Source organism: Lemur catta, chromosome 21 (genome assembly GCF_020740605.2).
Source record: "Lemur catta isolate mLemCat1 chromosome 21, mLemCat1.pri, whole genome shotgun sequence".
Classification (NCBI taxonomy): Eukaryota; Metazoa; Chordata; class Mammalia; order Primates; family Lemuridae; genus Lemur; species Lemur catta.
In genome coordinates, this window is record NC_059148.1 from 26,080,018 (window position 1) to 26,107,558 (window position 27,541).

Consider the following 27,541-nt stretch of genomic DNA (forward strand, 5'->3'; position numbering starts at 1 on the left):
GTAATCTTGGGCATGCTTTCTATGCTCAGATTCCTCATCTATAAAATGTGGATAATCGTGATACCAAGGAAACAAAGTTACATATTTGTAGCATGGCGCTGGGCACTTAATAAATACTCAGAGAGCTTAAAAATATTATTTGAGAAGGGGTGTGGGTTTCATTATTTGAAAAGGACAAAATGGTGTTGATTAATTCTTAACAAAATGAAAGGAGAAAAATTCTGTGTTAATCTTGCCTTGAAGTTGGCTGTATTTTCCTCAGGGCTTAGCAGTTTTCAATCTTGCCATTTCACCTTTTCCCTGCAGATGGCAGCATTTGTCACCAAAACTTGGTCCTCTCTCAGGGCTTCAGTGGAGGAGAAAAACTCTATTCTTTCTTTCATTGGCTCTAGTTCACGCGACACCTATTTACTGAGCACCTACTATGTGCCAGGATCCAGAAACAGCCATGGTCAAGCAAACACTGCTATCTCCCTCTCAGAACTTCTGGTTAGCAACAGCTCTAGAACTTCATTCCAAGAAGCTGAGGGGCCCTCCCAAGAAAACCTTCCATGAGAATGGGCCAGTATGTTGCAGAAGTCCTTACCCAGAAATAGAATGCCCTCTTGAGCAAAAATGCTGCTGTAAAACATCACTCACCATCAATTGTTTTTCAGGCCTACTTGTATTTGGGTTTTCATAAGCTCCACCCTCTGAGAAAAGTGTTGGGATATGTAAAATTCAAACTTAAAGCTGTTGGAACTTTAAGTTATTCCAAGTCTTGAGAGGAATATGCTTGTGTAGCCTGAGTCACATAGAATGCAGCTGCTATTTCTACTTTTTCCTATAAATGCTTAGAAGTGACCAAGCAGTGCCAAAGATGAGACCGCCACCCCCCCCTAACATTACTGCCCCTCATGGAATGTTAATGGCATCTTTCTTGGAATGTGGCAAGCTGTGCTAATCAAATTGCTGTAACATATACTGGTCTAGTATGGAAAGTATTGCAACTTGGCTAAAACTGTTTCTGCCTGTGTAAGTGAAACTTTAGCTTCCCCACTTTGGAACACTGATCCCATCCCTTTGGAAGTCTGTGCTTCCCAGGTGGCTATCCTCAAGCTGTGCAGTGGAATAAACTCTATGCTTAAGTAGAGCCAGGTGGCTCATGCTTGTAGTCCCAGTGACTTGGGAGGCTGAAGCAGGAGGATCGCTGGAGCCCAGGAGTTTGAGGTTGCAGTGAGTTATGATGATGCCATTGCACTCCACCCTGGGCAACAGAGACTCTGTCTCTAAAAAATAAAAATAAAAGGTTGACTAAGGGGCATTGAGATGTTCCTTAACATAGAAAGAGGGTGGTGGGGTTGTGGGATGAGTGGGAAGGAGGATTTAGGAAGCATAGGCCAGAGATAACAACTCAAAATGCCCCCCAATTTTTAAGCTAAACATCTGCTTTTTAAGAAAAATTATCCAAATTTTGGAAATAAGACCAAGAGAGGGCAGTGTACTCCTTTCAATGTCCTTTAGGACATTGTTTAACAAGTTCACCCAAAGATTATTTAATTCTCTAGCCTGGGTCAGCAAACTTTTTCTATTAATACAAAGTTCCAGGCCGGGCACGGTGGCTCACGCCTGTAATCCTAGCACTCTGGGAGGCTGAGGTGGGAGGATCGCTTGAGCTCCGGAGTTTGAGACCAGCCTGAGCAAAAGCAAGACCGTGTCTCTGCTAAAAATAGAAAAAATTAGCTGGACAACTAAAAATATATATAGAAAAAATTATCCAGGCAGGCAGCACATGCCTGTAGTCCCAACTACTCGGGAGGCTGAGGCAGGAGGATCCCTTGAGCCCAGGAGTTTGAGGTTGCTGTGAGCTAGGCTGACATCACGGCACTTTAGCCTGGGCAACAGAGCGAGACGCTGTCTCAAAAAAAAAAACATTAATATAAAGTTCCAGATAGTAAATACTTTAGGCCTTGCAGGCTACTTGCAGGCTGTTAACTACTCAACTCTGTCATCATAGTATTCAGTCGCTACACAGCAAAAGCAGTATGTGGCTGTGTTCTAATAAAACTTCATTATAAACACAAGCAACAGGGCCAGATTTGGCATACAGGCCAGGGAATGTTCCTTTGTTTGCCTCACTATTTATTGCCCAGATTTTTGTCCAGTCGAGTTGTGAATTATTTCTCTCTAGTACAAAACAGAACCCTTAGCTTATAGTTTTTATTACCCTGTGGAAGATTAACTAGTTTTGCATCTAACAACATTTCCTACTTCCTCAAACACCTACTTCCTCAAAATGTGCTCTGACCCAGCTTTCCCGTCTTACTGTTTCCTCTTTGACAAGTTGAATAAACTTTTGTTGACATGTGTTCATTCCTTATGTGAATGAGTCACGTTTTTAATTTTTGACATTCTTGTTTACTATGCTTTTGTTGTTCCCTAGAAATTCAGTAAAATCCATTAACTAAGGAAGATGCCTGTGTTGTGGAGAGTGGTAAAAAAAAGGAGGAACTTAGGAACTGCTTCCCATTCTGTTGTCAAACTCAAAGGAGAAGACAGAAACCCTCTGTAATGGGGACAGAGCTTTTGTGCCTTGGCAAGGAATAAAACGAAAAACCCATATAATTTCTCCCAAAATTCTCTTTCCCCCACCCCCAATAAGGCATAATTCTTTATATCTCAAATAAGGGACTATGAAAGAAATCATTCTGTCTCATGCAGTCTCAGAGTTGATCTCTAGGATTGTACTTCCACATTTTAGTCCCAAATTCCTAGCCTCTTCAAATCAACTTTTTAAAGCAAGCCCCAGGCCAGGCATGGTGACTCATACCTGTAATCCCAGCACGTTGGGAGGCCGAGGTGGGAGGATCGCTGGAAGCCAGGAGTTTCAGGTTGCAGTGAGCCGTGATTGTGCCACTGAACTCCAATCTGCAACAGAGCAAGACCCTGTCTCTAAAATAAAAAAAAAAAAAAAATAATCATTTCTCTTTCACCTGCTTTCCTCCAGTTTAGTCAGCCAGTCTTCCTTTATTTGTCTTTTGCTCGTCCACTCTGTCCTGGTAGCACAACAGAAGCATATTTTAAAAAACAACTCAGGTCCTCCTTGATTTCTCAAGCAAACCTTGAGACAAAAGTGTCCAGGCATAAGCCTCATTAACTGACCTCTTAGCTTACGTGTTTTCATTCACTTTCTCTAAAGAAGCATATCTCCTATAAGCACCCTGTTCTTTTCATTTGTTTTCATTAATAAAAATACCCCCATTCTATGGGCAAAGTCAGCGTCTGAACTCCCCTAATCCAAAGCCATGGTCAAAGCTTATGCAATTAACAAATCAGAGTCAACTTCCTTGGCCAAAAGCTTTGCTGAAGCAGGTACTACAAGAAGCAAAAATCTGCCCACCAGAGCCTAAAGGTTTGTAAGCTAAAGCTCTGCCCTCTTTAAGGCAAGCCTGCTTTGGGTCAGAAAGCCTTTTTCCCCAATAATCGAATTCCTGTCCCAGCTGCCTGCTGAGGTCAAAGCTGTGCTCACACCGGTTAGGTCAAGGCCTGGCCCCAGAGGCCCTTGTACTCAGGCTCCTGCCAGTTAGAATCATGCTGAACACCTGAACAGTCACAAACTACCCAGGTCAAGAACACACGGGACTCATAATTACCTTCAAGCCTAGAGCCCTGATGGCATCAGAAATTTGATCTCCACGTGTTATTTTAGCACCCATAGGTCAGTCCTTGTGTCTGTCTCTCAAAGTTTTCTAAAGAGAAAATTTAAATTAACATGTTGGGTGGGCTCAGTGGCTCACGCCTGTAGTCCTAGCACTTTGGGAGGCCAAGGCAAGAGGGTTGCTTGAGGCCGGGAGTTCGAGACCAACCTGAGCAAGAGCAAGACTCTGTCTCTACAAAATATAGAAAAATTAGCCAAGCGTGGTGGCACACGCCTGTAGTTCCAGCTGCTCAGGAGGCTGAGGCAGGAGGATTGTCTGAGCCCAGGATCTTGAGGTTGCAGTGAGCTATGTTGATGCCACTGCACTCTAGCTCATGCAACAGAGGGAGACCTGTCTCAAAAAGCAAAACGACACGACAACAAAAAACAAACAAACAAACAAAAATCATGTTGGGGCTTTATGGGGTGTTAATTACACCTTTCTCAGCCTTTACAAATTCCAAAACCACAGAGAAGTAGGTACACGAATCAGGCAACTAGAACTTCAAAGTATCAGCTTTGATAAGGCTAGTTGGAGAACATGGCTTAATTATGTACCCAATCTACCTTTGGATTAAATTGATTTACCCAGTCACAGGCTGGGTGACTGCAAGCCTCTTCCATAGGAATAGGCTCCCCATGGTGGAGGAAGAAAACAAGTGTATAAAGGTCATGCCATGGCAAAAAAGAAAAAAGAAAAAGTGACGAGACAACATGCTCAGCATCTTCCCTCAAACCCACCATTCAGACAAATCACTCCTCATCTCACGGAGGTACCAAAGAAAGAGGTCAGAAGTTTTCCTTCCATAATTTCTCTACTGAAGAGTGGAAGTTCCCTCTCCTCTGTGTAACTAAGTGAAGGATAAGTCCCCTTCTAACAGTTGCCTTTGGTTTGGGAATTTGTTCTTCACTCAATAATTGTAGCCATAGTACCTGGATCACATGATGTGTTTGTCAGGATTCACTGCATTGCAAGCCAAAATCAAAATGGCTTAAGCAAACTAGTGAATTCATATGAGTTCAGAGACTGATCCTCCCTCAGTCAAAACTGGATTCAGAGGTTTGACTCTTTTTTTTTTTTTTTTTTTGAGACAAAGTCTTGCTCTGTTGCCCAGGCTAGAGTGCCGTGGCGTCAGCCTAGCTCACAGCAACCTCAAACTCCTGGGCTCGAGCAATCCTCCTGTCTCAGCCTCCCAAATAGCTGGGACTACAGGCATGCACCACCACCCCCGGCTAATTTTCTCTATATAGTTTTAGTTGTCCAGTTAATTTCTTTCTATTTTTTAGTAGAGACACGGTCTCGCTCTTGCTCAGGCTGATCTCGAACTCCTGAGCTCAAATGATCTACCCGCCTCAGCCTCCCAGAGTGCTAGGATTACAGGCGTGAGCCACCGCACCCAGCCTGGTTTGATTCATTTTACCAGGCCTCTGCTTCTTACCATCTCTCCTTCTCTCTGTATTGGCTTCATTCTCAGGCTGGTTCTTCCCAAGTAGTAACAAAGATGGCCATCAGCAGTTCCAAGCTTGCATCCTACCAGCTTAGAAACCTTGGTGATAATTCCTCCTTCCTGATACATTTAGCAAAATCCCATAATTGAGTTTCATTGGTCTGACTTGGGTCATGTGCCTTTTCCCTGGACCAATCGCTGTGACCAAGAGAATACAATGGTATAATTGGCCAGACCTGCCTCATGCATCCACTCTTGGAGTCCTGGTCCAGTTCCATCCACACTACAGCAACCTAGGAGGTGTTGGATTATTCCTCCAAGGAAAATCAGAATACTATAATCAGAGAAGCAGGGGAATGGATTCTAGATAGGAAAAACATGACCATCACACATGACACAAAACAAGATGAGTGCAATGGAAAGAACAGCCTATGGCTAGTTCCTTCAAAAGGACTTTGCAGGGCAGGCATTAAGTGTCTCAGGGACACCTCTCCAGTTCAGCCCAGCGCTGCCTACTAGCTTCCTGTGGGATGAACATACTACTCACCCCCTTTCCTCAGCTGTAGAATAAGTCGCTGTTCTCTGGGATCTCTCAGATTCTTTCATTCAGCAGCTTTCACCTTTTTGGTATTTATTTAGCACTTACTATATGCCAGGCACTGTTCTGGACACTTGAGGTAGTCATGAATAAAATGGACAAAATTCCCTGCTCACATGGAACTTATCATTTAGTAAGGAGGAGACAAACATTAAACAAAATAAATAAGTGCTCTGTGCTATGAAGAAAAATGCAAATGGGACTGTTGGGTGGTTTAAATAGATGGTCAGAGAAGACACTGCACGCAGAGCATGTGGTAAGTGCGCAATCTACGGTATCTATTGATCTCACTCTCATTGCTATTATTATCATTATTATTACCTAGCATATTAAAGGAATTTGGGACCCCTTGTTGTCTCCAGCATTAAGTACCCTCAGCTTGCCATATAAGGCCCCCTGCTGTAGGTCCTAAACTGTTTTTTAACTGAGATAGAAATTACATACCATATTTGCCCTTTTAAAGGGTACAGTTCAGGCCGGGCACGGTGGCTCACGCCTGTAATCCTAGCCCTCTGGGAGGCCGAGGCGGGTGGATCGCTCGAGGTCAGGAGTTCGAGACCAGCCTGAGCAAGAGTGAGACCCCCGTCTCTACTAAAAATAGAAAGAAATTATCTGGACAACTAAAAATATATATAGAAAAAATTAGCCGGGCATGGTGGCGCATGCCTGTAGTCCCAGCTACTCAGGAGGCTGAGGCAGTAGGATCGCTTAAACCCAGGAGTTTGAGGTTGCTGTGAGCTAGGCTGACGCCACGGCACTCACTCTAGCCCGGGCAACAAAGCGAGACTCTGTCTCAAAAAAAAAAAAAACAAAAGGGTACAGTTCAATGGTTATTAGCATATTTACAAGGTTGTCCAACCATCACTGCTATTTAATTCCAGAACTTTTATCACCCCAAAAAGAAATCCTGTACCCATGAATAGTCCCTCCCCACATTTGCTCCTCCCCCCAGCTCCTGGCAACCACTAATCTACTTTCTGTCTCTATGGATTTGCCTATTGTGGACATTTCATATAATTGGAACCATACAATATTTGACTTTTTGTGTCTGGGTCCTTTAACTTAGCATATTGGTTTGTTTGTTTCAGAGACAGGTATCTCACTGTGTTGCCCAGGCTGTCCTCAAACTCCTGAGCTCAAGTGATCCTCCTGCCTCAGCCTGTGGAATAGCTGGGACTACAGGCAAGAGCCACCGTATCCAGTTCCTAGCCCCATTTTTTATTATTCGTCTTCCAAATCCTAAGGCCAAGTTGCACTGGACTGTTTGCCCTCCTCCAATCACACCCTGCATTTGTTGAATTTCTATTTCCTCCTCTTGGAATGTTATACCCCTTTCTCAGACCTCTGTGCATTCAGGCCTCTCACAAATGTCAGGTCTTTGTGAAGGGCCCCTGAGTGTTCTCCATCGCCCTGGGTCTCATTTTTCCCCTTCCCAGATCCCTCTTTTATTTCAACTGCTGGTGCTTATTTTTTCTCTATATTTACTAACTTTTAACCTTCCTACTACACTGTGACTGCCATGAAGTCACCGACTGTTTTTTTATCCTTAGCCTGAAGCCATGAACATAACAAGCACTCAACAAATATTTGCTCACTTGCATTGCATTGCAAGAACCCAGGGATTCTAATCAGGGGCCATTTTGCTCCTCAGAGACATTTTTCGTTGTCCCAACTGGGAGTAGAAAGGGAGGTGTTACTAGTATCTAGTGGGTAGAAGCCAGGGATGCTGCTAAGCCCCCTCCAATACACAGTGCAGCCCCCACAACAAAGAATTACCCTGCCCAGGCCAAACGAGGTGGCTAACACCTGTTTGGTAATTGCAGCACTTTGGGAGGCACAGGCAGGAGGATCACTTGAGCCCAGGAGTTGGATACCAGCCTGAGCAACACAGTGAGACCTCATCATCTCTACCAAAAAAAAAAAAAAAAGAAAAAGGGCATTGTGGCATGTGCCTATGATCCCAGCTACTCGGGAGACTGAGACAGGAGGATCACTTGAGCCCAGGAGTTTGAGGTTGCAGTGAGCTATGATTGTGCTGCTGCACTCTAGCCTGGGCAACAGAACCAGACTCTGTATCAAAAAAAAAAAAAAAAAAAAAGAATTACCCTGCCCCAAATGTCAATAGTGCCAAGGTCGAGAAACCATAAACTGCCATAAACTAATCAGTGCTCCTTTTGAAGAGGTTAGCAAAAGAAACCCAAAGGGATCAGTGTACAAGTCTGGCAGAAAAATCTCACTAGGAAATTCATGCACTTTTTTGTTTGTTTGTTTGCTGTTTTAGGAGCTGGGGGTGACTCCAGTGCAAAGCTCTTTGCTAATGCCATAGAGGTGCCCTGGCAGCACAGATGGTATTTTCACCACTTGTTCGCCTCTGGGGCAACTGACCTCCCAGGAATCCTTGAAGTGCTAGGAATGTAACTCTATTAAGGAAGAAAACTCAGGGCTTTTTAAGTCTAGCAAAATGTCAAAATGAATTGTGCTGCTCAGGGAGGGAAAGGGAGGTGTTTTTCAAAGTACCCTCTCCAGGCTTCCCTAACAAAGGTGAAACTCCAGAGCTGGCTCTGGAATAAATGATTCAAGGGAACCTGAGGCCCTGTCTCCTCTTCTTTTAAAAAGCGCAAAGGAGCTTTGAGAAAGGATTCTGTTCGCAACTTGCATCTGTGAGCAACTCATTTGCCAGAAACTGAAGGCACTCGTATCGCTTAACTGTGAAAGCAGCAGCCCTGTCAGAGCAGTGGTTACTGACCTTAGAGTCACATCTTATGTTCCTACTCATCTCATCTAACCGGTTCTTGTGACTGACATGGAAATTAGATAATATATACCCTGAAAATGAGAGGTAGGAACAGTCAGAAGGAGTTTGAGGAGGCAAGGAATAGGGGTTGACATACTACTTTAAAAAGTTTGTCCTTGGGGTAGAATTACCTGACAGGCTGGCTGGGGTTTGGTAGTGGTGTATACGCTTGAAAGAACAACCTTTAGCACAGCTGGCAAAGACATAAATGCCAAGCAGAGGATTTCGAGAGGCACCACCCCCTCTTCTGGGCACTCTCCAGTTCTTGTGCCATAAAAAAATAGCAAGGTGTGACTGCCTTATTAGACTTGCTATACCTCTTATCCAGTAAATGAATATTTTGGGGGGTCTGTATGTTTGACAAAAAGCTCCTCACTATGTGAAGTGACTTATTCAATCCAATTTTGCTGAAAACCTTTGAGGACAGAAACATATAGAGAGAGTACTTGGCACACTGTGAACTGCAAAAATGTTTAATGATGACAGTAATTAGGATAACAGAATAATGTGAATTGAGTGGATGGTTGGCAGGATTTCAGGCATATTAAGAAAGCATAAAAAAGAATTATTTAAGAACAAGATGGGAATCCCCAAAGTAACTATGGTCCTGTCAAAAGCAAACTGGAAAAGAACCAATGTTTCTGAGTAACATATATTTATGTTTCAATAAAATCCAATTATTTCAAATTGGATTACTTGCCTCAAAGGTCAATTTTCTTTTGTTTGTGAACCCCATTCATTCTCCTTTATTCAACAAACATTATGTTCTTTTATTATTTATGGTTCCTATTCTATTATTTCTTTTTTTTATTTAACAGATATTTATACACTCTCCTACTGTGTGTGCCTGGCACTGCATTAGATTCTAATAATTCAATGGCAGATGATTCGTACCCTTGGGGAACTTAGAATCTAGTGTGATATTCATCCATTCTTTCATTCATTTATATATTTACTGTGTGCCCACGTCTTGTGGGGATACAGCAACAAAAAAACACAGGACTCTCAGACAATGGAATTAAATTCTAATGGGTAGAAAGAAGAACAAGGGCAAAGGTCTTGAGGCAGCTGTGAGCATGGCTAGAGCAAAAGGGACAAGGCACCATCAGTGTCCCCTCCCACTCTGATAGGGATATATTACATTTTCTTAATTTTTCCTAAAAGACTATGCAAAAAGTCTCTTCTTTCCAAACAGATTGCCATCCTAAAAACGCTTCCAGTACATTAATTGTGGATATGCCACTAGATTTCTGTGTACCTGTTTCTCAATATGTGACCCTTACCCTGGTTTCAGGTTTTTGTTTAAAGGGATGGCAGCGTTCTTATTTTTTAAAAAAATCTTTAAAAGATACGGTTAAAACTGGAGAGAAAAATCGTCAAGCAGCCCACCTGTAATTCTCACTAAGTTAATCTAAGTCCTTCATATGGGAAATCCTCAGGTCCTAGAGCCTAAGCAGCAAAGTCAAAAGGGACTACAACTCCAGGACTATAACTCCCAGAAGACACTGCGGCCACATCCTCTGCGCACGCTCGACCTCGGTGACTGCATAGGGCAGCAAGCCCGAGGGGCGGGGCTTGGGCCTGGACCGCGAATCGGGGGCGGGGCTAGGGGCGGGGCCAGAGGGGGGCGGCCCTGTCGGCGCGGCCCGGAACACGCTAGTGGAGCGGAAGATGGCGGCGGCAGCGGCGGCTGCAGCCGGGACCCCAGTTGGGCTGAGGCGGAGGAGCCGCCGGCTTTGACCTCGCTCTGGCTCCGGTGCGCGCGGCTGAGCGTGTGCGAGGCCCCGCGCGTCGGGCAGGGGCGGCGGCGGCTACTGCGCGCCGCCCTGAGGAGCGCCCCGGCGGCAGCGCGGCTGCGGCTGAGGAGAGAGCCGGCTCCGGGCCTCCGCGTCCTCCTGCTCCCCCGACCCCCCGCCTCCTCGGGGGGGCGGCGGCGGCGATGTTCTCGGTCCTCTCGTACGGGCGGCTGGTGGCCCGCGCCGTGCTCGGCGGCCTCTCGCAGACCGACCCCAGAGCCGGCGGCGGCGGCGGCGGCGACTACGGGCTGGTGACGGCCGGCTGCGGCTTCGGCAAGGACTTCCGTAAGGGCCTCCTCAAGAAGGGCGCGTGCTACGGGGACGACGCGTGCTTCGTGGCCCGGCACCGCTCTGCCGATGTGCTCGGTAAGTCCGCGGCCCGGATACCCCCGCCCCAGCCCCAGATCCGCCTCCTGGGGACTCCCCTGCGCGGGGCTTCCCCGGTTCCTCCGGGCGGCGAGCGGAGCCAGAGAGCTCACATGTAGGGAGCGCTTACTATGCGCCAGGCGCCGCGCCAAGCGCTCTGAGGCGCGTTTTCCGCTGGAACAACCCCCATTTTAGAGATGGGGAAACTGAGGCGCAGAGCGGTCTAGCCACGTGCTCAAGGTCACAGTCTGAGAATGTGGCCAGTCTGCCCGAATACAGAGCCACATTCTTAGTCACTTGGCTTTGCCGGCCCCGGGCGACCTCCTCTCCTTCCTCGGTGACACCTGCGGGTTCCTGACCTCGCTCTGGTTCCCTCCCTCTTCACTCTGCGTGCCCCGGGGATCCCTGCTGCTTCGCGTGCTCCTGACGCCACAGCCCGGCCACAGGCTGCCGGATCCCTGGCAGCTGTGAGCCCCCAGATAGTCCACTCGTATTCTTTCGCCGCCTGGATCGTGACCAAATCTTCATCCTTTTTGGTGTCTCACAGTCGGGGGGGCTGCGGGCTTGGTGGGAAAACTCTCACAGTGCAATCTCCCAAACTGATCTTGTCCACTTGCGGTCACTTTGGGGGGTGACAGAGAGTCAGTCAGTCTCCTTGACCCAAAATAGAATAGCCGAACCTACTTGTAGACTGCAGCCAAGAAAGCTTTGAGAATTGGTCAAAGCGTTTTCAGGCCACAGGTGCTTCCTAAGGCCTATTCCAGTTACACCTTTGGGGGTGGGAGACTAAGGACAGAACTTGCAGAAAAGGCTAAGTATAATTCAGCTGCAATCAGAAACTTTACGATAATGTACATCTGTGGAGACTTTGTGTATACCGTAGAATAGTATGCTATTAAAATTTCTTGCCTAAATAAAGCACTTCCTTTGAAATTGAAGGACATGTTGTCATTGAATTTGGGTTCAAATGTCACTTTGGTTTCACTTCTCAATTGAGACTGAGTTTGTGGTCACTTTAAATTTCATGTGTCCAGGGGAAGTTTGGCATTGGAACAGATGGTTCTGTAACTTTCTTATGACGGTAATTATTATTACTATTATTATTTTTTAAGACAGCGTCTTACTCTGTTGCCCAGGCTACAGTGCAGTGGCATCATCATAGCTCCCTGCAACCTCCAATTCCTGGGCTCAAGTGATCCTCCTGCCTCAGTCTCCCAGGTAGTTGGGACACCCAGCTAATTTTTCTATTTTTTGTAGAGGTGGGGTCTCTCTCTTGTTCAGGCTGGTCCCGAACTCCTGGCCTCAAGCAGTACTCCAGCCTCGGCCTCCCAAAGTGTTAGGATTACAGGCGTGAGCCACCACAACCGGCTTGTAATTATTTTTTTAATCTGATCTCAAAATAATTGCCTAGTATCTTTGGTTCTACCACATGTAGTGTTTGTGAACATGGGACTAGAAAGGTTGTTCTCAGTTTAATTTATGAATGACCGCATTACCTGGGTTGAAAAAAAATCATTTACTGTTTAGGCAATGCTATTGATATTAACCTTTGAGAGAGAAAGAACTTAGAAGGTCCGGGAGCTTGCAGATTGAAATTGTACAGATCCACTCTGAAGTTAGCATGACCGACTCTATCTTTTTTAAAGGGCTGTCAGTAGCTATCTTTTCCCAGTGCATTTAGAAGTGCCTCACTCAGTGAGCTTGTGACCTATGCTGCTTTTTTTAAGTTGCATTCATAATTCAACAGGATAGGGATAATGAGCCTCTAAGGTTCACCTTATAAATCTGCTATGTGCTGGCTTTTGTGAAAGATCTGTGATTTGATTGATGATTTGAGATTGTTTAAATGTATCAAATCCCTATACTGAAGCTTGATTTTAAAATTTTAGAGAGGTGCTTTCTTAATGGAGTGGGATATTTACATGGATATGGAGAATTTTGATCAAACTCATTCTAAAAAAGTATAAACATATTTTCATGGTCTGGCATCCTGGCAGAAACCTGGCCTACTTTGATGCTCAGCTTCGCCACTTAGTAGTTCTGTGATTTATGGTCTTGGGCAGATCCTCTCTTCATTTTCCTTCTCCAGACTAGAGGATGAATGGAATGGACTACCTGGCCCTAGAGACTATAGCTTCTGCTCATCAGGTCATAGTTTCCTTTTGCTTTGAATAGATGGCACCTTTTATTAATTTTGCACCTCAAGTAACAGGCATTACTTTCTATCTCATTCACATAGGCACTTTTTTGTAGATTTCTTTTGTTTTGTACCTAGGACTAAACCAGTGGTTCTTAGATTTCCTTGGGTCACAGCCTCTGAGGATCTTTGACTGCCCAAGGACTCTCTCAGAAAAAATGTGCTCATAGACAAAATTTTTGCATAGGCTTTCAGGGATTTCACTGACTATGTGAAGTCCATCCATGTACCACCTAGAAGCTCATGCATGGTATTAGATTAAGAACCCCAGCTCTGTACACTACTTTTTTTTTTTGAGATTAAGTCTCACTCTATCACCCTGGGTTGAGTGCAGTGGTATCATCATAGCTCACTGCAATCTCAAACTCCTGGGCTCAAGCAATTCTCTTGCCTCAGCCTCCTGAGTAGCTGGGACTACAGGTGCGGGCCACAATGCCCAGCTAATTTTTTTTCTATTTTTTTGTAGAGACAGGGTCCTGCTGTTGCTCAGGCTGGTCTCAAAGTCCTGAGCTCAAGCGATCCTCCCACCTCGGCCTCCCAGGGTGCTAGGATTACAGGTGTGAGGCACCGCGCCTGGCCTACGCTTCTTAAAAGGAATGCCACCAGGCACAGCCAGACAGGTGGTTGCTTATATGGCCAAGGGATGGTCGACAGCCATATTTGACAAAGATCAAGCATGAACACACAGGCATATGTGCAGATGGTGGGGGGATGGGCACAGTGAAGGACAGGTTCTCCAGGACTGTCTTTTGTGGAAGAGCTCTTCCAGAAAGTGATCTTGGTTGGGATCCATGGGAGCCATGTGAAATAACTTCATGAGTTGGCCTCATTTGATCCTTGGCTCCTGTGAATGCGTTCATATGATGGTTGACTTCTCTTTTATTGATACCGTTCCATCACAGGCTGATCTGATTAGCTCTTGCTGTGAAAGAAGTAATGAGTCTCAGCAAGTCTTTAATACTGCTTTCTACTCTAGAAGTTGGAGTTACACACTAAATTACATTAAAAGGCTATGTTGAGTAGTAAATAAAGTTATGTTGAACTTCAGTGCTTTTGAACCTCTAGTTCTATAGATAATTCATTTTCTTAGGCTTGATATTATATTCATTGCTAAGTATCTGTGCACCTCAGTTTATTTACTGTGGTCATCTAGGACTCCTTGACTGGAATGAAGCCTGTTTATTTTTTTTTGTATGAGAAAGAGAAAGCTGTTTTGTTTCTTTAGTTTAGAATTGATCTGTCCTGTTAGTCATGCAGTGACTAATAGTACTTTGTGCTTCACAACATTTTTGTAGAGTCCCTAGTGGGTTTCTTTTAGGAAAAACCAACTATGGTGGGTGTGGTGAAGCATAGGAACCACTCCTATCATCCTCTAGAAAATTGGCAAAGGTGCTTTCTCTTTATTAGGTCCAACAGGAGTAAACCAGTCCCAGCAGGAGCTATGTACACTTTTCTTGTTCCTTCTTCCCTGTGGCTAATCCCAAGTTCTCTTATTAGTCTTTATATGGTGTGGCTTCCTAGGTACACAAAAATATGAGAGCTGCCTCGTATAATCACTGGGCTTCCCATAACTCTGAACTACTTAACAATAGAATCAAAGACTGTTGAGAATTATAAGACTTAGAAACACTGGAGTCTAGTTTTTTCATTTTACTTATGAGAAAACAGAGGCCTACAGAGCGTCAAATGACTTCCCAAGGTTACTGCACTAGTTATTGGCAGAACTGGGACTAGCACTTAAGATTCCTCATCCCAGTCCTCTGTCTTTTACAACACTGGTCAAGTTTTCTTGACGATACATGTGAATTCAGAACCAGTCCATCTCCTGGTACCTTTATCCTTTAATGCTTTTCCCCCTTGGGCATGTGTATGTGTGTGTGTATGTTTATAACTTCTTTATTCATTCTGACTCATAACTGAAATGCAACAAAAACTCCTCTGCATGCTAAACCACAGTTTACAGAAACCACTTATTTAAAAATGGCAGCATGGTCTCTGCCATGTAAATTCTGACCTCTGAGTATTGAGTTGTAAAGCAATTCTTATAAAACTGTTGACTGTTTATTTAAGCTTGGTTAAACTTGAAACCTAAAAATGAAATTAAAACAACTTCATATTCCAGCCTTTGAATCTGATTTTGATTGTGGTTAGGATTTTAGAGTGTTTCAACCCATCTTATTTAAAAAAAGAAAGAAAGAAAAAAGAATTTTGGAGTATTTTTGTGAGTAATGTCAGCCTTAAAACTAATTGTTTTAAGATATAAACAGTATAAAGATTATGTGAACAAAATTAAGATCTCAATTTTATTTAAGAAGTGAATGGCCTATAGTCCTAGCTACTCAGGAGGCTGAGGCAGGAGGATTCCTTGAGTCCAGGAGTTGGAGGTTGCAGTGAGCTGTGATGACACCACTGCACTCTAGCTGGGGCGACAGTATGAGACTCTGTCTCAAAAAAAAAAAAAAGTAGATGGATTAGGTAGAATTTGCTGATTTCAAGCAGTTGTAATAAAATCAAATTCTAGCCTTATCTACCTGTTGATAGCAAATCTGACCTTGAGTGTATTTTTAAAATTTGAGATGTGAAATTCACATGCTATAACATCTTACCCTTTTAAAGTGTACAGTTCAGTAGTTTTTACATTCACAAAGATGTCTAACCACTGCCACTGTCTGGTTCCAGAACATTTTTCATCACTCCCCCTGAAACCTCCTGCCTATTAGCAGTCACTTTCCATCTCCCCACCCCAATCCCTGGCAACAAACAGAAGATAGATAGATTCTCTGAATTTGTCTGTTTTAGACATTTCATATAAATGGAATCCTTTTGTGTCTGGTTTGTTTTACTTAGCATGTTTATAAAGTTCATCCATGTTGGAGCATGTGTCAGTACTTTATCCCTTTTTATGGCAGAGTAATGCTCCATTGTAAGAATATACCACATTTTGTTGAGCCATTCATCTGTTGATGGCCATTGGGTTGTTTCTACTTTTTGGCTATTGTGAATAGTGCCCTGTACAGGCTTTTGTATGACCATGTATGTTTTTAATTTTGGGGGTTAGAATTGCAGGGTCATATTATAACTCTGTTTAACTTTGTGAGGAGTATAGTTTTTTATATAGTTTTAATATACATATAATTATTTTATATAATGGAGGTTATTTTTCAAATTGCAACAATCAAATGTGAGTTCTGAGATCAATCAGTACTTTAAATGTGCCTGATTTCATAATATTCATGTACTTTCAGGAGAAAATTGTGAAATGTTAAGTGTGAGAATGTGGGTTTAGTAAAAGAGCCGTCTAGGACTAATGAAACAGCATGGTTTAAGAAGCCACTGACTAGATGCTAACTATTCTGAGTGTTCTTTCATTCTGTAATAAGATTACAGGTTGATGGATAGACAAAGTTTACTGTTTGCTTTTTAAACTCCTGCTCCTGGATATTTTTCTCATTTTGCTATATAGGTGTATTGTACTTTTTATAAGGTAGCTTTTTTTTTTTAAAGTCATTTCCTTGTTTGTTAATAGTTTCAGAGCTAGTTTTTCTTTGTTCACAAATCTTTAATCTAGAGATTCTCTAGCTTAGTTTTAAATTTTCCCAACTTCCAGCTTCTTTCTCAGTCTGTTAATAATCTGTTTAAAGGATTATGGATGACTGCTTTGTAGAGCAAGCAGTTGAGTTTTAGAAGCGTAACTGTTTATACTTTTTAGAAGATATATTTTTATAAAGAGATTTTAAATTGTAACAGATGGAGGCTTTCGTGGAGGTTTTTTTCGGGGGGCGGGGGGCTGGCTGCTGGGTGGGAGGAGACTGTACCCTGAACTTCAGCATTGCTTTATGAAACTGGGCAATACATAACCTGAATGATTGCAACAGTATCCAAATGGAGTTTGTACTAGTGTGTGATTCCAGAAGCACTACACTGGCTGAGAATATGACCTACAACCATGTCCTTTGAGTAGATCAAACACATCAAGTTCAAGCTAAATGTCAAATTCATTTTATATAAATCGTCATAACTTTTAGATAGGCCTTACGTGGGCTTTAGGTTCAGAATTTTCAGAAAAATGCTTTGGAAAAATAAGTTAACAGTATTTTATTTCTAAAAAAATTTGACTTGTCAAACCAGAAGTTTTAGTCAGTTGAAAATAGTGTGCCTTGTGAGTTTGCCTTTCAAAATGAGTTGTTAATTTTTGGGCTGTTTTTAAGAAGTGCCTTGGATCTTGATTTTTGTCGTTAGTGATGAAATTTCTGTTTCTGTCTTGTTTGGGAATTGTCATATATTTTAAAAATCTGATAGGGATTTTTCTATCTCCTTGATCTAAAATAATTTGTTTCCTGTTGTTAAACAGTTCACAAAATTGCATGTCATAAATCAAGACTTTCTGTAAAAGCAGACCTACTGCAGAGAGCATTGGGCTAACACACAACTTTATAAACCTGAGTTGGCAGTTGGTACAGCTCTTTCAATTTAGTTTAAAAATTTTAAAGAAGAGAGATGCTAAATGTTTTTGAAAAAGATTCCAAACAGGATTTGGAGGAAAAGGGACAGAATTTGTTCTTTAAGAAGTGAAAGTACGTCACTCTGTTTCTTCTAAGCCAGTTATTCAATATCTATCACAAAACACGATTCTACCATCTTACCAGTGCTTTATGTAGTGCTTTAGATTTAAGGAGCTTTTTAATGTTATACTTATTTAATCTTTATAACTCTATGAAGTAGCTGCTCTTAACTCCACTTAATCTGAATGTATTTCCTCATCTATGAAGTTGACTCAGTAAGGTTGGTATAGTTAGTATGACATTGGGACTTGAACCTAGGTCTCTGGCTTATTGGTCTAGTGCTTTTAAATAAATGGTTCTGTTTTGTGCTTACACAAGTTACACATGTTCAGAAGAGTACCATATAAAACACCTGTAACTCAGAACTCAGCTGTAGTCAGTGTGGTTCCCTCTAGCCATTGTGTATATAATTGTATGTATACACATTATTAAACAGCATTGGGTTAATGTGTATTCTACTCTGTAATGCTTTTTTTTAAAGGTAGGTTGAGCATGTTTCCATACTGATAAGCATAACTGTATCATATTCTCCTGCACGTATAGTCCGTAATTTATTAAACTTGTCCTCTTTTTTGTTTCTAATTTTCTATATAAATAACACTAGAGTGAATATCTCTTTACATCTGAATATTTCCTTAGGGAAAATTCCTTGAATATGAGTTCCTGTGTCAAAGGCTATGAACATTTACAACTTCTCTGATATAAATATTACCATAGATCCCTCCAGAAAGGTTATACTACTACGTACTTTCTCAACTGCTATGAAATTGCTCTGATCATTAAGCTTATTGTTGATCTTGAGTCTGTCTCATTTAACAATTTATAAATTTTTAGGTTCTTAAACAGTTGTTTTTAGGTGAAGAAGTTTGTTTGTAGCAGGTGAATAGTTCTAGAAGTGATTGAATTGTTGGTATGAATCCCAAGAACTACAAAATGGCTGCAAAAACTTTGCCAGAGACTACAAAAGTGACTTCCTACAAAGAGTGCTTTCTTTTGAAGGGGGCCAGTACTATTTTTACTGGGGCCAATTCCAACACATTTTGCATTGATTTTTCTCTTACCTATTAACAGACTATTTTGTTTTCAGAGACAGGGTCTCACTCTATCACCCAGGCTAGAGTCCAGTGGCTCAATCATAGCTCAACTCCTGGCTCAAGTGATCCTCCTGCCTCAGCTTTTCAGGTAGTTAGGACTACAGGTACTCACGACCATTCCTAGCTAATTTTTTTTTCCCCATTTTTTGTAGAGCTGTGTCTTGCTGTGTTGCCCAGGCTGATCTCAACTTTCTGGCCTAAGAATCCTCCCAAAGTGCTGGGATTACAGGTGTGAGCTACCACTCCCAGCCAGCAGACTATTTTGAAAAGAAAAGGAATTTATCTCTTTTTGGACTACTATGACTTTATACTTTGATCTTTCAAGGATACTGTTGTCTAGCAAGTTTTTTGACTTATCAGAATTAGTCTGTGCTGTCATTTGAGGTAGATGCAAAAGGTTGATGTGCTGAATGAAGCAAACAGAAGTGCTTCTGGTTTTGTTTTGTTTTGTTTGAGACACAGTCTCACTTTGTTGCCCAGGCTAGAGTGAGTGCCGTGGCGTCAGCCTAGCTCACAGCAACCTCAAACTCTTGGGCTTAAGCGATCGTACTGCCTCAGCCTCCCCAGTAGCTGGGACTACAGGCATGCGCCACCATGCCCGGCTAATTTTTTTTTTTCTATATATATATTTTTAGTTGTCCAGATAATTTCTTTCTATTTTTAGTAGAGACGGGGTCTCGCTCTTGCTCAGGCTGGTCTCGAACTCCTGACCTCGAGCGATCCACCCGCCTTGGCCTCCCAGAGGGCTAGGATTACAGGCGTGAGCCACCGTGCCTGGCCTTGGATAGCAGTTTTGGATAAGAAAATAGATTTAACACATTGACTGCCACACTAGAAAAAAATTTTTTCCTTGGGGCCATGGTGTTTTATTATGAAAATAGAATAAAAACTTTAAGAATAAAATCCTTTCTAACTTAATGAAAAATTTGTTACTTTTTATTGTTTTCTGTGCATGAGTTATATGCAATTTGAAAATTAGTTCACACAGCTTCCAAGGTAGAGATGAGTGAGTTACGTATGCTTCACAAGACCCGGGGTTCAAAACTAGCATGAGTTAAATACAACTTACCTGGCAGTTAATGTGTTAAGCTATTTCCATAAGAGTTAGCAACCATTTATGGCCTGTAGATTGACCATGAGTGATATGGTCATTAGTGTTTATATGAAATGAGAAAGTCTAAACAGGGATGTCTTACGCAAGCCTTGTTTTTATTTTTTGAGACAGAATCTTGCTCTGTTGCCTGGGCTAGAGTGCAGTGGCATCATCATAGCTCACTGCAACCTCAAATGCCCAGGCTCAAGTGATCCTCGTGCCTCAGCCTCCGGAGTAGCTGAGACTGCAGGTGCACATCACCATGCTTGGCTGTTTTCCATTTTTTGTAGAGACAGGGTCTTGCCATGTTGCTCAGGCTGGTCTTGAATTCCTGGCCTCAAGCAGTCCTCCCTTGCCTTAGCCTCCCAAAGTGTTCGGATTACAGGTGTGAGCCACTGCACCCTGCCAAGCCTTGTTTTTAGAAATCCATTTCTCTTGGTTTTTGAGAGGTCACTTTGATCTTACTGTTTTTCTTGTTAACATATGTTGAATTCAATCATTGGCATTGAATAACAAGGTTAGTGTGTTTTATAAATACATTAGTCCTTCCTTTATCCGTGGAGATGGATAGTTCTAAGACTCCCAGTGGATGCCTGAAACAGTGGATAGTACCTAACCCTACATGTACTATGTTTTTTCCTTTACATACATACATAAATTCATACTTTTATATGTATGTAACATGAACACAGCAAAGTTCAATTTATAAATTAAGCGCAATTAGAGATCAGCAACAATAATAAAATGGAACAATTATAACTGTACTGTAATAAAAGTTACGTGAATGTGGTCTCAAACTGTTTTGTACTATACCTCAGGTAACTGCAACTGGGAAGCAAAACCTCGAATAAGTGGGGTCTAGTATGTGTTCTGTACGTATTATATACAGATCATTTGAATTCAGTGAAGTCAAGTGATACTAATTTGTAACCATCTTTTACCTTTTTTTGTATCCCTTTTACTCTTTTTTTTAGAATTTCAAATTGACAAATGGTTGACCTGACTTTTTGTTAATGTCTTAAAAGAGAAAAACTTTACCAGGATTTTAGTCAGGTGGTTAAAACTAACGTGAAAGGACAAGGGGAAGTGTATCGCTTCTCTGGGTCTTTATTGAAATTTCTCTGAAAATGTACATGCAGCAGTGTAATAGGGACAGAAGATAAATTGGGAAGCCTGAAATGGAACCTTTGCTTCAAAACTGGTTCATGCAGTAAATGTAGTATTGCATGTGAAACATAAAGTATAGCTGTATTTGTTAACCATTATTTTCTAAAGAGTTTCTAGAACGGGCTCTTTTTTCTTGCTGTGTGATTTAGAGTCCCAAAATCTTAGACCTGAAAAAGGAACTCTAGAGAGGATGTGTCCTCCTGCCCCTCACTTTATAGATGAGGAAACTAAAGCTTAGAGAAGTAATTTGGCCAGTGTCCTAGCCCCAGTTAGTGGAGTAGTGTTATCTCCAGACTCCTTTCAAATGCTCTTTCCATCAGCCTTCTCTCTCCTTTTCTCTCTCTTTTTTTTTTTCAAGATGGGATCTCACTGTGTTGCCCAGGCTGGAGTGCCGTGGCTCTTTCTTCATAGGCGTGATAACAGTGTACTGCAGTCTTGAACTCCTAGGCTCAAGTGATCGTCCTGCAGCCTCCCAAGTAGCTGGGACTACAAGCATGCATCTTGTACACTTGTATAAGAGCAGCCTTCTCTTTAATAGGAGCATCTTGTAGCGAGTTCTGACCCAGGGAATGATACCTTGTGCAATGCTAGGATCTGATACAAGGTTCATTCTCTTTTTGGAGTTTTTGGCTGAAAGTTTTTATACTGGAGTAGTGTTGGTATTCTAAATTTTTGGTAGAGTCAACTGAATTCATTGTTCACTGGTTGCTTCCTGTTTGTTAGTCCTTGACAGGTACTGTGAAGAAACCAAGATGAACAAAACAGACTTTAACTCTGAATTTTCAGTCTGGTGAGGAAGGTAAACATAAGCACAGGACCAGTGTGAAAGAGTGCACATTAGGTGTTGTGGAAGCAGAGTCAGGGCTTGCAAGATGGATTTTCCAGTAAAGTGAGGCAAATGAGAAGAATGCTAAGACTCTCCACATTGGAGGATCAACAAAGGCAAAGTAGATTCCCCAAACTACAGCTGTCTTGTGGCTTGCAGGGTCAGTATAGAGGATACTGTTGAGAATTGATGTTAGAAAATAAATTGAGACCAAATTGTTGAAGGTCAACAGTTGCCATGTTAAGGAGTTGGGTGTTTTTTTTGTTTGTTTGTTTTGTTTTTTAGGTAGGGAGCTATAGAAGATGTTTTTGCTTTTGTCATTTATAGTTTGGTTGTTTTTGAAGAGGCTGCACATTTCAGAATTTAAAAGGGTATAAGGTGAAAAGTCTCCCTCTCACTCTTGTCGCCAAGCTACAAAGTCCCTCTCCCAAGAGGCAACCAGTGTTACTAGTTTCTTGGGTATCTTTCTAAAGAATGTTTTTACATACACAAGCAAGTAAGTATATACATATGGAAGGTATTTGTCTAGATGAGTAACATGGATATATAGCAATGTTGTAAAAAAACAAACTGATAGGGGGGTGTAATTGGAGAATAGGAGGCAAAAGACCAGTTAGGAACTTACTGAAATTGAGCTGGAAAGTCTCTAACTAGAGCAGTGGAAAGTAGTTGGGCTTCAGACACCTTGCAGACTTGGTGATAATTGGTCATAGAGGAGGTGAAGTTGATTTTGAGGTTTTGCACCTGGAAGATTGCTTAAGGTTTCTAGCCTAGACAGTATAGGTGTTTGGGCTACCATTCATAAGGCTGGGAAATGCAAGATGAAGGATCAAATTCAGGAATGGAAAACAGGTGATTTTTTTTGGTGCAAGAGGCATTCCAGAGGCAGAAACATCAGGTTTGTGGAATGCTTGCATCCAGCTGGCTCAGTGATTCTCAACAGAATCACTTGCGCTGAGCGGCCCAGGCTCACCCTGGGCACACTGATTCAGGACTCAGAGGGTGGGGCTTGGGTTCCACAGGTAATCTCAGTGTGCAGCAAGGGTTGAGGACTGACTGTTGTGCCAGTATCAGGCTAGCCAGTGGGGACAAAGTGATGGTTAGCAGTGTGAAGGAAACTCGGCCCTCTGGGGGCTCACAGCATAGAGGTTAGAAAGAGAAGTGGAGAAGATCACAACAAAGGCACTGGCATTATTGTAGTGGCCTAAGAAAATGATTAGGCTCATTTAGTTATTATTAGTTGTTTTAAGATTTCCCATTTAAAATGAGAAATCTCTGTCTGAATCCTGGCACACAGGAGGCCCCAGGCATTGAAGGGAAATGTGTTAAATAGGTTACTTCAGAGTCACTTCTGGGTAAAAAAGTCATTTTTTCAAATGCAAGTGAATCTTTTTTTTTCTTGTGTATTTTTGGAGACGAATATATATTCCTTAGTACTTGCAAATGTTACTGTTGAATGTTTAATGGGATGTTGAATGGTGGTAGATGTGTGACTGGAAGAACTGAATGGACCACTCATCTTTTATACATTATCTGTGAGTAGGCATTGTCTTTTGGTTGTTACCACTGATTAGTGTTTGTAGAGCTGGCAGCCTACAAACATGGGTCAAAGATTCTTTTTTTTCTGATTGCTCCAGGCTAGACTGGCGTATTTGCCACTTGCTCCTTGGTCTTTTAAAAAAAAATTTTTTTTGAGACAGGATCTCACTCCATCGCCCAGCTATAGTGCAGTGGCATCATCATAGCTTACTGCAACCTCAAACTCCTGGGCTCAAGCAGTCCTCCTGCCTCAGCCTCCCCAAGTTGTGCACCACCATACCCAGCTAACTTTTGCAGAGACGGGGTCTCACTCTTGCTCAGGCTGGTCGCTAACTCCTGGCCTCAAGCAGTCTTCCTGCCTCGGCCTCCCATAGTACTAGGATTATGGGCATGAGCCACTGTGCCTGGCCCTCCTTGGTCTTAAGATAGGCCTAACTCATTCACTGACCATCTGCTGGGAGGTGAGCATTGTGTCAGGCACTCTGAGCACATTATCCTCCTTCCTCACACAGGCCCAGTAAAGTCTGTATGATTCCCATTTACTGGCGAAGATGCTAAAGCTCAGAGAGCTGCCCGAGGACACCTAAGGGGGCCAGATTACAGGTACACCTAGTTCTGGGGCTGGAGTTTGAACCCAGATCTGCCTCCGGAGCCTATGCCCTTGCCCATTATACCACACTGCCTTTCATGTTAGAAATGATCATTTAAAACTTTTACTGAGGTAATTTTTGCTGATTCTGAATACTATTTAGTTGTTAGCTATGCTTAAGCTAATAGTTGAGCAAAGCCCCTTAATTAAAACAAATAAAGGCCTCAGGAGCCTTGTTGAGTTTGGTAGCCTCAGACCAGCCTTTCCTTCTAGGGACCTCCTTCCTAAGTGCTTTAACTCCTGCACCGCATTGTCTGTGCTGATGAACAGTGAGAGGTTCCTGGCACAGGTGTAATAGGCATTTACCTGGCGGTCAGGTTGCTCTGCTATTAGAACTCTCACCTGTTAATGACTTATACTTTATCCGTATTAGTCAAATTGTAGAGAACTCCTCAAAATACGTCTCTCCTCAACTTCCTCCCTCACAACTCATGCTTTCTTTCATCCTTTAAGGTTCATTCCAGATACTTCTCTTCTTCATGGATCCTTTTTTGATTCTTTTAGCTACATATCATCTCTCTTTGCTTTTGTTTTATTGGTGCATGTTTATTTTGTTTTATTATAGTCATTTACCTTTAATCTCTCCAAACCCCATTCTCCAACCACAATCATTACCACTTGATTTTAAATTCCCATGAACAGGAAATCTTTTATTACATCCAAGTCCCTTTAGCTCCCTTTCACCACAACGTCTTGCATACAGTAAATGTTCAATAAAATATGTTGAATAACTTGAACACTAAATGTAAGTATGGAATGTAGTTCTAACTGGATTTATATAGATTGTTTTGTGGTTTTTTGGGATAGAGTCTCGCTCTGTTGCCCAGGTTAGAGTGCCGTGGTGTCAGCCTAGCTCATGGCAACCTCAAATTCCTGGACTTAAGGGATCCTCCTGCCTCAGCCTCCGCAGTAGCTGGGACCACAGCTGCATGCCACCACTCCTGGCTAATTTTTTCTATTTTGGTAGAGACAGGGATCTCACTTTTGATGAGGCTGGTCTCAAACTCCTGAGCTCAAGTGAATCCTCCTGCCTTGGCCTCCCAGAACGTGAGGATTACAGGCGTGAGCCACCATGCCCGGCCTTATATAAATAGTTTTTGTTGCTCCTCCCATAAAAATAATATGTACTCATTACTGAAAAATGGGAAAGTATGGAAAATTAAAAAGAAAAAAATTGCTTATTGTCTTATTACTTAAAGATAGGTACTTAATTGAAAATTACGGAGAGTAAAAATACAGCTAGTGTTCAGAAATTAAAAGACAGTTCTCCACTTTGGCAGGCTTATTCAAAAGAATGATGTTCTCAGAGAGGAAAAACATAAAAAGGAACACTTATGCCAGGGCTGCATGTGACTCTTGACGTTTCCCAGACGGTGTGTATTTCAGTCAAGGCCAGCCCTTATTTTTATAGAGAGGTGAAGAAAGCAAGGGGTAAATAGTATCGTCTTTGGTGTTAGGTCAAGGATATATAGTTTAATTGGCATAAATATTATGTTGACTAGAATTCTAGATCTAATCTTGTAAATTATAAACAGAAGGAAAATCTTTCAGCCTAAAGGGCCAGTACATCTAGGTGCATATCAGATAGCTAGCCTTTAATTGCTTGTCATTTCCCTACTTAAATCTCAAATTATTTGGCATTACATAACATTTCCTAATACCAAAAAACCTCACAGAAGCCACAGCTTTAATAAAGGCCCTTAATTCGTACACATTTCGTGCCCTGCCTATACTGTTCATAACTTAAAATAAGTATGACCTCCCAGGTGGTTGGTTTGTTGCTTTCCCTGTTCAGGAAGCATGGCTGATAGCATTTAACATTTGAGGAAGATACTGTGGCAGTCCAGAAAGGAGTGAAGTGACCTTTTCAGTGACTTAACCTTCAACTTTGCAGTTTATAGAAGGAAGGCTAGTGATTCATACCAAGTCTCTAAGTTACTCAAGTTCCCCAAGCCGCAGTTGAGCCAGAATAGATAATTCCACATTAAGTCTTTGTTGTTTAAACAGAAGAGCTAAAGTTAGAAGAAGAACATTTTTATTTTAAAAAGATTGACTTTTAAGTTTCTTCGCCTTCACACTATTGTTTCCTAATCCTCATTTCAGCACTTTTTACTGCTTTTTAAGACAAAGTAACTGCCTAAGATGGTCTGGAAATTAACTTCTTTAAAATCAAGTATTCTGGACAATAGATGTAAGTATGTATATGTGTGGGCTCATTAATTTGATTAATTAATTTCATATTTACTAAGCCAGCAACAAATAGCTTGCTATTTTGTTTGGAATTCTAAAACATAAAATGGACCATTTATTCCTGCTTTGATTCCTTGAGTTTTGTTAACTATCCTGGACAGTTCCCTTACTTTTGAGTTTTGCTTTTATGTTCCATTTTCATACATTTTATTGCAGAGTGGAACCTTTCTTCCTTTCCATCCTTTGAGCTTCACTGCCTCAGCTTTTAAGTTAAATAGAGATCTTGAGTTCCTGTTGTAGACTTAGTCTCTGTAGAATCAAAAGACACAGGTTTCATTGTGATTAATGCAGAATAGTTGCTTTGGGGAAACTTCTTGCAAAGGGAATATATCACTTGCTTGTTAAAGCAGGGAGAGCATCATAATCTATGTACTTTCACCTCTAGAGAACCAAAAGGACTGTTAGTCAAAGCAAATTGCACTTTTTATGAATAATTTGACTGTTGAATATATTTTTTCAGTAATCCTGCTTTTCCTTCCCTTTGGAATATTTGCAGATACAACATTGCACAGTCCTGAATCATAGGGGAATGTTCTTAAATGCCCAAATAGTTGAGGCTGAAGAAATGTTGATAGAAATGTGATCTGTTCCATTTTTGATAGAAAATTGAGTTTCTGCTCTTATCTCATTTTTCTTTAGTTATAATGCTTCGGACTATAATGCCTCTAGGCAAATAAGTTTGGCTCTGAGAACACTAGATTATAGTATTTGGAGAAGAGCCTCGGCATCTGAAAAGAAGATGGCTGTTGCACTGCACTGTATTGCCTAGCCAATTCCGCATCAGTGGACCCTTGTTGCAGAAAGTCTGCAAAAGCAGATACCCTTATTCCTCAGAGTAAAGAGGGTCTCTTGCTACTTCTGTTATTTAACTCTTGTGATCCAGCCAGAGTGTTACTCAGTTTCTCTTCTGGAGTTTCGGTTCATTATCAAGTACCCATCTTAGTAAACAGGAGATGTGTTTCACTGATGGAAAAACAATCCCTGTAGAACCAGCTTGCTTCATTGGAGTGTGAGGCCTGATGTAAAATGCCTGGAGATCATCAAGGGTTCAGAGAATAAAGCTATTTATTACTTTGGGGTACTTAGTATTAACAATATTTGAAATTCTGCCAGAGTCTATGTTAAATACATTTTTGAATAAAATTGCCAAGTTTATCTTCATTGATGCTTATATATTGAAATTTAGTACTTGTTTTCTGGGCATCACTTTATTCTAGAAAATGTTTGTAAGTAACTGAATATCAGTCTGAAGGTGAGTATAGTAGGAGGGGTTGAAGAATGGTATCATTGTGCTGATGGCTGATGATGGAGGATGATACTGGAGAGATGTGTGCTGATGTTGGCTAGTTCCAAAGTCTTTCTTTAGGTGGGCCTTTTGCAACTACATAGTTAGGTGACTGTGTGTAATTGGGAATATAGATTTTTAACATTCCACAATTTGAGCTTACTTAATCAAACATTATTTCCTTGAATTTTTTTGCCTAGA

The 27,541-nt window shown here is 41.8% G+C and overlaps 1 protein-coding gene across 1 annotated transcript in view; it reads left to right on the plus strand.

The window, feature by feature from the left end:
* The first annotated feature begins 10,171 nt into the window (after positions 1–10,171).
* The window catches only part of PPTC7 (protein phosphatase targeting COQ7), a 40,394-nt gene continuing 23,024 nt past the window's right edge, over positions 10,172–27,541 (plus strand). Inside the window, exon 1 of the mRNA XM_045534842.1 lies at positions 10,172–10,678. Within this exon, the coding sequence (XP_045390798.1) occupies positions 10,456–10,678 (223 nt within the window). The 5' untranslated portion in view covers positions 10,172–10,455. The remainder of the gene's footprint in view (positions 10,679–27,541) is intronic.